Genomic DNA, 10,381 nt, shown 5'->3' with positions numbered 1-10,381 from the left:
TGGAAGTTCTCCCTCCTTTTCTATTTCCTGAAGTAGCTTGAAAAGTATTGGTATTAGTTCTTCTTTAAAGGTTTTGTAAAATTCTGCTGTATACCCATCGGGACCTGGGCTTTTCTTAGTTGGTAGTCTTTTGATGGTTTCTTCTATCTCCTCAATTGATATTGGTCTGTTTAGGTTTTCTATATCCTCCTGACTCAATCTGGGCAGATCATATGACTTAAGAAATTTATCTATGCCTTCACTATCTTCTAATTTATTGGAGTATAAGGATTCAAAATAGTTTTTGATTATCTTCTGTATTTCTGAAGTGTCTGTTGTGATATTGCCTTTTTCATCCCGTATGCTAGTAATTTGAGTTCTCTCTCTTCTTCTCTTCACTAGCATCGCTAAGGGTCTGTCGATTTTGTTTATTTTTTCAAAGAACCAACTTTTAGTTTTGTCAATTTTTTCAATTGTTTCTTTTGTTTCGATTTCATTAATTTCAGCTCTGATTTTCATTATTTCTTGCCTTCTACTTCTTTTGCTGTTGTTTTGCTCTTCTTTTTCAAGGATTTTGAGATGAAGTATGAGATCATTTATTTGTTGGTTTTTTCTTTTTTTAAGGAATGAACTCCAAGCAATGAATTTTCCTCTTAGAACTGCTTTTAATGTGTCCCATAGATTCCGATATGTTGTGTCTGTGTTTTCATTTATCTCTAAGAATTTTTTAATTTCCTCCTTGATGTCTTCTATAACCCATTGATCATTCAGTAACCTATTGTTCATTCTCCAATTGATGTATGCTTTTTCCTTCCTTCTTTTATCGTTGATTTTCAGTTTCATTCCATTATGATCAGATAAGATGCATGGTAATATCTCTACTCCTTTATATTGTCTAAGAGTTGCCCTGTGACATAATATATGATCTATTTTTGAGAAGGATCCATGTGCTGCTGAGAAAAAAGTGTAACTGCTTGATGTTGGGTGGTATACTCTATATATGTCAATTAGGTCTAGGTTATTAATAGTGTTATTGAGTTCTATAGTTTCCTTATTCAACTTTTGTTTGGAAGATCTGTCCAGTGGCGAGAGAGGTGTGTTGAAGTCTCCCATGATTATGGTGTGGTGGTCTATTAGACTCTTGAACTTGAGAAGAGTTTGTTTGACGAACATAGCTGCACCATTGTTTGGGGCATAAATATTTATGATTGTTATGTCTTGTTGGTGTATGGTTCCCTTAAGCAGTATGTAGTGTCCCTCTTTATCTCTTTTGATTAACTTTGGCTTGAAATCTATTTTATTTGATATGAGTATGGACACGCCTGCTTGTTTCCGAAGTCCATATGAGTGATATGATTTTTCCCAACCTTTCACCTTCAGCCTATGTATGTCTTTTCCTATCAAATGCGTCTCCTGTAGGCAGCATATTGTTGGGTCTTGTTTTGTGATCCATTCTACTAGCCTGTGTCTCTTAATTGGTGAGTTTAAGCCATTAACATTTAGGGTTATTATTGAGATATGGGTTGTTCTTCCAGCCATATTTGTTTATTTCTGTTACTAAACATTGTTTGTTTTCCTCTTTGATTGTTTCCCGCCTCCCTTTACTGTCCTACCTCCCACTGTTGGTTTTCATTGTTATTTTCCATTTCCTCTTCCTGTAATACTTTGGCTAGGATGTTTTGAAGAGATGGTTTTCTAGCTGCGAATTCTTTAAACTTTTGTTTATCGTGGAAGGTTTTAATTTCATTCTCCATCCTGAAGCTTAATTTCGCTGGATACACAATTCTTGGTTGGAACCCATTATCTTTCAGTGTTTGAAATATGTTATTCCAGGATCTTCTAGCTTTCTGAGTCTGTGTTGAAAGATCAGCTGTTATCCTGATTGGCTTGCCCCTAAATGTAATCTGCTTCCTTTCTCTTGTAGCTTTTAAAATTCTCTCCTTATTCTGTATGTTGGGCATCTTCATTATAATGTGTCTAGGTGTGGATCTCTTATGATTTTGCACATTCGGCGTCCTGTAGGCTTCTAGGATTTGGGATTCTGTCTCATTCTTCAAGTCTGGGAAGTTTTCTTGTATTATTTCATTGAATAGACTGCTCATTCCTTTGGTTTGGAGCTCTGTACCTTCCTGTATCCCAATGACTCTTAAGTTTGGTCTCTTAATGTTATCCCATATTTCTTGGATGTTCTGCTCATGGTTTCTTAACAGTCTTGCTGAGCTGTCTATGTTCTTTTCCAGTTGAAATACTTTGTCTTCATTGTCTGATGTTCTATCTTCTAAGTGTTCTACTCTGTTGGTAGTATTCTCCATTGAGTTTTTAAGTTGGTTTATTGCTTCCTGCATTTCTAGGATTTCTGATTGCTTGTTTTTTATAACCTCTATCTCCCTGTATAGTTGATCCTTTGCTTCCTGGATTTGTTTGCGTAATTCGTTGTCGAAGTGATCTTTCATTGTCTGATTTTGCTGTTTAATGTCTTCCTTGATACTCCAGATCATCTGAAGCATGTATATCCTGAATTCTTTATCTGACATTCCATCTGCTGCAGCTGTTACCTCTTCTAAAGTTGCGTTGACCTGCATTGCTTGTGGTCCTTTCTTTCCTTGTCTTTTCATACTGCTTGCGTATCTTTCCTGCAGGTGCGGGCGGCGGCTCTGCTCTCTCCTTATTCCAATTGGGGTGTCGTGGCTACCACGCCGGCAGGTCACTGGGCCTGTTCTGGGAGCTGGTGGCGGCTCTGTTCTGCCCCTACTCCAATTGGGGTGACGTGTCTGTCGTACCAGCAGGCCACTGGGCCTGTCCTGCTGGTCGGTCGCAGATCTGCCCACCTTTCGGGCACGAGTGGAGGCTCTGCTTTGCCCCTACTCCAATTGGGGTGTCGTGACTACCCCGCCTGCAGGATGCTGGGTCTGTTCCTGGCAAGGGAGGCGACTCTGCTCTGTCACTACTCCAATTAGGGTGGTATTTGTACCCCGCCGGCAGGCTCCTGGGCCTGATCCGCAGGTCTGTTGTAGGTCTGCCTACCTTGAAGGCGCGGGCGGTGGATCTGCCCTGCCCCTCCTACCACGCCTGCGGACCCCTGGGCCTGATCTGCAGGTTGATCACTGGTCTGCTCACCCTGCGGGCACGGGTGGCGGTTCCGCTCCACCCCCACTCCAATTGGGGTCACGTGACCACCACACCGGCAGGGCCTGATCCGGGCGTGGGATAAGGATCTGCTCTGCCCCTACTCGAGTTGGGGTGACGTGTGTACCACACTGGCAGGCCACTGGGCCTGACCCGCCAGGCTGTCACAGGTCTGTTTACCTTGCAAGCGCGAAGGGCGGCTCTGCCCTGCCCCTCCTACCACGCCCATGTACTACTGGGTCGTGGGTCTGCCCACCTGGCGGGTTTGGGTGGCGGCTCCGCTCCGCCCCCTCTCCAATTGGGGTCACGCGGTCACCACGCTGGCGAGCCGCTGGGCCTGCTCCGGGGGCTGGCGGCGGCCCGGCTCCTTCCCTCTGGCTCGAGGACAAATTGAGGAGACTCGGGTGACTGAGCCTCACCCCCCTTACCAGGAGACCAACTGCTTATGTCACCGCTGGTATTGATGAAGATCTCTCCTCCACCGCTTTCTGCTGACATCAGATCTCTGCCATGTTGGTATCCTATGCGAATGGCAGCATTTCGTTCCCCTTGCCAGGCAACCCAAGCAATGGGTGAGTCCTGACCTGCCCTCAGCAGGACCCGGACCGAGACACAGTTTCCGCGGGCTCCCAGCCCCGGTCCAGGGAAGTTCCGGGAGCCGGAACTCGGCCGCTCCGTGCTCGGTGTAAGCTCCTATAAGTGTAGGCTCCAAGAAGCAGCCCCCGCGGGCTCAGTTCCGGGAGCCGGAATTCGGCCGCCTAGTGTTTGGTGTATGCTCTGATAGTAGCAGGGTCCAAGAAGCAGCCTCCGCGGGCTCCGCAGCCCTGAGCCAGGGCGGTTCCGGGACGGTTCCGGGAGCCGGAACTCGGCCGCTCTGTGCTCGGTGTAAGCTCCTACAAGTGTAAGCTCCAAGAAGCAGTCCCCGCGGGCTCAGTTCCGGGAGCCGGAACTCGGCCTCTTGGTGTTTCGTGTTTGCTCTGATATTAGCAGGGTCCAAGAAGCAGCCTCCGCAGGCTCCGCAGCCCGGAGCCAGGGCGGTTCCAGGACGGCTCCGGGAGCCGGGACTCGGCCGCCCCGCGCTCCGTGTTCACTCCGATAAGATCAGATTTTAAGAAGCCCCCAGGCGCTGAACCCTAGCAATCTGTCTGCAAGCCGCAGGCGAATTGCAGCCTGAAATTACCTGTTCTATGGCTGAATGAGCTGCGGTCAGTCAAAAACAGGTGTGGTGACGTCAGTTTACCAACATGGTGGCTGCTGGCCTCCTCTGTGGTCTGACCCGTGTGGAGAACCGAGATGGACCGCTTCCTTCCCCGTCTCGAACCCAGAATTCAGCCCTGAGTGCGGTGCTTGCGCGTCTGGCAGAAACTGCAGCGCTGTAACCCTGCGTCTCTATCCCAGCGCGCCTTGCAGACTCCAGCTGCGGGGCGATTCGCTGAATAAGCAGTTTTACCCTCCGTGCGACAAACCTCTCGCGTTTGAGTCCCCGTAGCCGATCCTCATGCGATGGAAATCCTTCCTCCGGCATTTTTCTTAATCTAATAAATGGATTGATCTAGATTCAGGTAAAACTAAAATAACACTAGAGTAATTGAAGTATGTTTCTGTGAGATTTTTTTCATTTACAATATATATTTAAAGAAAACATGAGTTCTCTTGCACATATGTTTAGATCTTGGAAGTAACTTAGGTTAGTCATTAGTATTAAAAATTACTTTAGAGCTAAAGAGAAATTAAGGAACATTCTGGTCTGGAAGCATTTCCCCCACCTACATTGTATATGCCAAGTGTGTACTCATTCCAGGGAATAAATATCATTAAACTCTAAAAAAAAATTACTTATAACTGTTTATTGCTTTGAATAAATACTTCAAAAATGTTTAATTGAATTGTGTAACTCTTTGGTTTACCTTATACTGAATTTTCAAATTTCTTTTGAGTTTTCATTTAAAATTTCATGTAATATTTATGGAGGTTTTTTCCCCTAGTATTAGGATTGAGTGATCCTTCTTTCCAGAGGAGGGGGGGAAAGGCTCTTTTTCATACTATAGAAATAACTTAATAAAACATCTGAATTAAAAATAATGGATAGTCTTAGTTATTATGAATCAAATAGAAACAAATGGTATTATTGATATACTAGAAATAATTTTCAAATGCTTCAAGTACTGGTACTATAATTATACATTTATTTTTTAATAAAGGCTTCTTTGGAACTAGAATAAATAATTATAGGGAGGGATTAATATTACCTGTTCTCAAAAATAGAATGATTCTCATTAAAATGTGTACTTTTTTTTATGCTTGTCATATATAATTTTCAGTAGTAACATTTCTTATTTGAGCCCTCCTGAGCTGGAATGTTCATCCTGCCTCAGACTCTCAAGAAACTGGGAGTGCATGCTACTGTACTCAGCTTCGATTTTTAAAAAAGTAGATGTATCTCTCACTCCAGATTATATTCCAATCTTCTTTTGTTACCTATTTGTAATATTTTTATCGTTTGACAAGAGATGAAAAGTATGTTGGGTTTATTCTTTCAGTTTAGGATTCTTTGTTGGAAATGGGCACACTACAATAAAGGCTCTATGAGGGCTGATTTCATATATAGTGCTCTAGGAGTACAGAAAAGAGCTATTTAGTTTAATGTTGGAGGGTTTTAGGAAATATTTCATCGTCTCTCTGAACCTGAATTAATTTATATGTACAGTCTGGGCCTCCTGTACTGATGTTATAAAAGATAACATATACTTGAAATTGAATGACATATATGTATATTTAATTTTTAATATTAATGACTATATATGTTCAAAAGTAGTAATACTGAGATATTGACCTTTTTTTCCCAAAGGTTTTGAAAGAGGGAAGGAAGATAATTCTCAAAATAAAGATGACTCTTCACTTTCTATATCAAAGAGCAAGGTAAGTATCTTGTTATTCCCAAATATATAATTATGACATTTTTATAATATTTAAGATGAGGGGATTTCAACTAAAATCCTATCAAACTTTTATGAGATATTTTTATTTTGGTATGTCTAAGCCATATAGTATGTATGAGAAAAAATATTCTACTGGGTCTGATTTAAGCACTCTTGGTTAATGAAAAATAGAGCTGATTAGTAACCATTGTTTTCTCCAGAGTAATATTTTTTCTGGTATGTGTAGTACAACAGTACTTCTCAAACTGGAGACTCGGGGTTCCATTCAGAGATAGTCTCAGGGGTATTGTCTTTTTTAAAAAAATTCTTTAGTGTTCAGAGTTTATTTACATGAAAAGAACACACATACACACACATACACACACACACGCACACACGTACGTTACTGTTTCCCCCAGTTAATGGCCAATAATCTTAACATTAATACCGTACAATAAAAATATATTTTATTAAAATATGGCATAGTTTTCTAAATAAATATTTCTCAAACTAAGATATTTATACATATTCTTAGGTCTATTGGGAGTTTTTTCTTGAAGAGTACATACTCAAATTTGAGAAACACTATAATGACTCCATGGTTTCCCTGTGTGTTTGCTGTTCATTGAATTTTCTAAAATTTGTCAAGAAGTTTGACTTTTGATTGCCCTTTCTGATCAAATTTAGTATTAGCAGGAACAGCTTTTATGTTGTGGATTTAAATCTTAGTGACTGTAAGAAACTATTTCATAAGGCAGTGAATTCTCTGCTATTCTCAGCAGCAGGTTTTGCACTTACTGCCTTATATTTTCAGCCCTTATTTTGGGGAGTGATTGAGAGGATTGCACAATATCTTTTTATGTATGATTTTATATGAATGCTATTCACACTTTTCAAGTATTCATTACATAAAGTCCATCTATCAATGTGTGTAAAGTATTTAAGATGGAAGTTTTAACACTACATTGTGTTTACATAATATTCATGAGAAATGCCATGATAAGATATGGAAGATTTCTTTTCCTACCCATTGCTAAGTTCATGGCTGAGACCCCTTTAACAAAAGACAGATGAACAAGAGAAAAGAAACTTTATTTAATCTCAGTTCTATTTAATACCGGAACTTCAGAAATGAAAACCCATAGAAATGGGGAAATCTGTGTGTTTCTGCTTTGTTTTGATGAAAAGTATATGGTCATATTATAATTGGACAAAGAGGGTTACGATCTAGTGGCAGCAAACTGGGGAAACTCAGCAAGGCTGTTTATTCATATTCTTCTTGGGGTCTCTACATCTTTGGATCCTTTCTTCTGATCGTAGGGAAAGCATCTGTCTCAGAGGAGTATTAGAGAAAGTTTTTGTGGCCTACTTCAGGGGAAAAAGGAAAGAAAAGGTCAGAGAGTAATTTTCTGCCTTCTACAGTTTTCTCAGTTTCCTTCATGCTAAATACACAATATTGCCAAGATGCCATTTTTTGGAGTAGTGACATCTGAGCCCTTTCAGTCATTTTACATGATCTGTGTAATTAAAGAAAATAAGAGAAGAAATCATGTGTTTTGACTGCCACACCTAGAAATACAGTGGAATTTATAGTATTTTTAAAAACTTTATTTTCAAGCAATTAATTCCTAAATTGTATAGTATAGTATAATGATATTCCTCCTCAGAAACTTAAAACACTTAAACGCAAAAACCTACATACTATAGCCACTATTTGTCACTCATATGTAGGTTTTGAAGGGTAGGGTAGGGTTGGGACCTGAATAGGAACGTTGCATATCTTAATGAAAGCAATGTGTATTGATGAGAACAAAACAAACAGTAACAAATGAAAATTCACTACAGGAATTCAGCAACAGATTTGAGCAGGCACAAGACAGAATAAACAATTGAAATTATCACATCTGAGGAGGATAATTCTCTCAGAGAATTATGTTTTATGTAAAAGATAGCCTAGTCTCATGTGGATCTTTAAATTTGATTAAAATAAAATAAATTTCAAAATTCAGTTTCTCAGTTAATCTGGTCATATTTCTCATGCTCAATAGCCACATATAGAACATCTATAATTTAGGAAGTTCTACTAGATAGTGCTGCTTTCACATCAATAGAGTGTTTCAGTCTTTAATCCATTATCTATGAGTTTTTAGGTGCTCATTACAATGATATTAATAGTTACTTTTTGTTAAGTTTATTGCAATACCATTTTAACTCATAACAATCTAAGTAGACAGGTTTCATTTGGCCCAATTTTATAAGTGAGCCAGCTCACTTATAAGTGAGCTCAGAGAAATTAAGTACCTCTCCAAAGGTCAGAGTAACTTCTAAGTGGTAAAACTAGAATCCAGAATGGCTTCATGAAAAGGAGATAGGATCTACCTTTCAGATTGTTATGTGGAAAGTTCCTGGCAAAGTACCTGGTTAATAGTGGGTGTTTAAGAATTCATTTTCTTATTCTGAATAAAGGATTACAGTGAATCAGTGAGATTCTTAGCATGGTAACTATTTGGTATAAGTAAAATTATACTCATCATGTCACTTTTCAAGAGCCGAAACTTACTAATTCTCTTCTAACTTGGATTTAATCTTAGTTTATCCTGGAGATCTATATTAGCTAGTTTGTTCCTAAATATTTTAACATGTAACTCACTCTATTGTTTTTCGAAACAACTGTAAAATTTATACATTCATAACTGGGCCTTATTTTCATGACATTCTTAAGATTCTTATTTGTACTTAAGTAATTTGGGGTAGCAAAATTTCACAGTTTTTCCTATGATCTATATAACTGATATCGACAAACAATTTTAACTTTATGCTTTTACAAACCTTATGCAAAAAGTATCAAAACTGTCAAAAGATGTGGGTTTTAATGTTATTTCTTAAAATGCATAATTAGAACATTAAGCACAATGAAATATACCCTCCTCATCCCCAAAACATTTTTAAAATGAAGGCAATTCCTTTTTCTCATGTGTCTTTGCCTAGGTCTTTTCATCATATGAATGAGTGAATTTAAAAAGTTCAGTTAATCAGATTATCCCAAAGTATCATTTTAAAATAAATTTTTAATTGTCTATCTCAATGAAAGTTAAGAGCCAGCATAATTAAAGTGTCTAGTGAGATAAAAGGAATCCTGTTACAAGGATGAGGAGTTCTGAGCCTACATCTTTTTAACTTGAGTCTCCAAACATCTATCTACTTGCCTGGAGGTGTCATAAGTTTATTACTTACTTTAAAAAAATATCTTAACTTGAATATTAAAAAAAATCATTCCAGTCTAAAATATCTTTGTAATAACAATAATTAATCATTGTTGTTCCTTATAACTATAATAAGTTATAGTTTCCAGGGGGAAATCTTAAGAGCCTTCATACATTAATGCCCTATTTATCTTGAACTCAGGGGCACTTGACCACTGAGCCACATCCCCAGCCCTATTTTGTATTTTACTTAGAGACAGGCTCTCACTGAGTTGCTTAGTGCCTCGCTTTTGCTGAGGCTGACTTTGAACTTGCAATCCTCCTGCCTCAGCCTCCCAAGCCATTGGGATTACAGGCGTGCACCACCGCACCTGGCAGGCCATTTAATATAGAGATAAAAATTTTTATACATTAAACCCTATGGTCATCATTAAGCTAGTGGTCCATAAAGGTTATGATGAAAAAGAAGCTTAGTTTAGTAAAATAGTTTCAAAAAAGATGGTTTTTGGTTGATTGATTGTATTTCTTCTGTGATACAATCAACCGATAAACATGAAAAAATGTTCATCTCTAGCGATTAGAGAAATGCAAGTCAAAGCTACTCTTAAGATTTCATCTCACTCCAATCAGAATGGCAATTATCAAGAATACAAGTGTTGGTGAGGATGTGGGAGAAAGGTACACTCATACTTTGCTGGTAGGACTGCAAATTTGTGCAACCACTATGGAAAGCAGTATATAGATGCCTCAGAAAACTTGAAATGGAACCACCAGTTGACCTAGTTATCCCACTCCTCAATCCATACCCAAAGGACTTAAAATCAGTGTATTATAGTGACTCAGCCACATCAATGTTCATAGCAGCTCAATTCACAATAGCTAAACTGTGGAACCAACCTAGATGCCCTTCAATAGATGAATAGATAAAGAAACTGGTGTATATATATACAATGGAATATTACTCAACTTTAAAGAAAAATGAAATTATGGCATTTGCAGGTAAATGGATGGATTTGGAGAATATCATGCTAAGCAAAATAAGCCATTTTCCCAAAACCAAAGGCCAAATGTTCTCTCTTGTAAGTGGATGCTGATCTATAATGGTACAGGGTGTGTAGGAAGAATGGAGGAAATTTGATTGGGCAAAGGTGGGGG

The 10,381-nt window shown here is 39.0% G+C and overlaps 1 protein-coding gene across 5 annotated transcripts in view; it reads left to right on the top strand.

The window, feature by feature from the left end:
- Positions 1-10,381, top strand: part of Osbpl8 (oxysterol binding protein like 8) — a 184,161-nt gene that overhangs the window by 128,036 nt on the left and 45,744 nt on the right. For all 5 annotated transcript variants that reach the window (XM_058574613.1, XM_058574612.1, XM_046430599.2 and 2 more), the window contains one exon: positions 5,954-6,024. In XM_058574613.1, the coding sequence (XP_058430596.1) occupies positions 5,954-6,024 (71 nt within the window). The remainder of the gene's footprint in view (positions 1-5,953; positions 6,025-10,381) is intronic.

The sequence above is a fragment of the Marmota monax genome, unplaced genomic scaffold (assembly GCF_021218885.2).
Source record: "Marmota monax isolate L192 unplaced genomic scaffold, Marmota_monax_Labrador192_F-V1.1 WCK01_AAM20220418_F8-fsc00056, whole genome shotgun sequence".
Taxonomy (NCBI): Eukaryota; Metazoa; Chordata; class Mammalia; order Rodentia; family Sciuridae; genus Marmota; species Marmota monax.
Note: the sequence above shows the minus strand (reverse complement) of the source record. Positions and strands in the feature narration are given on the sequence as shown.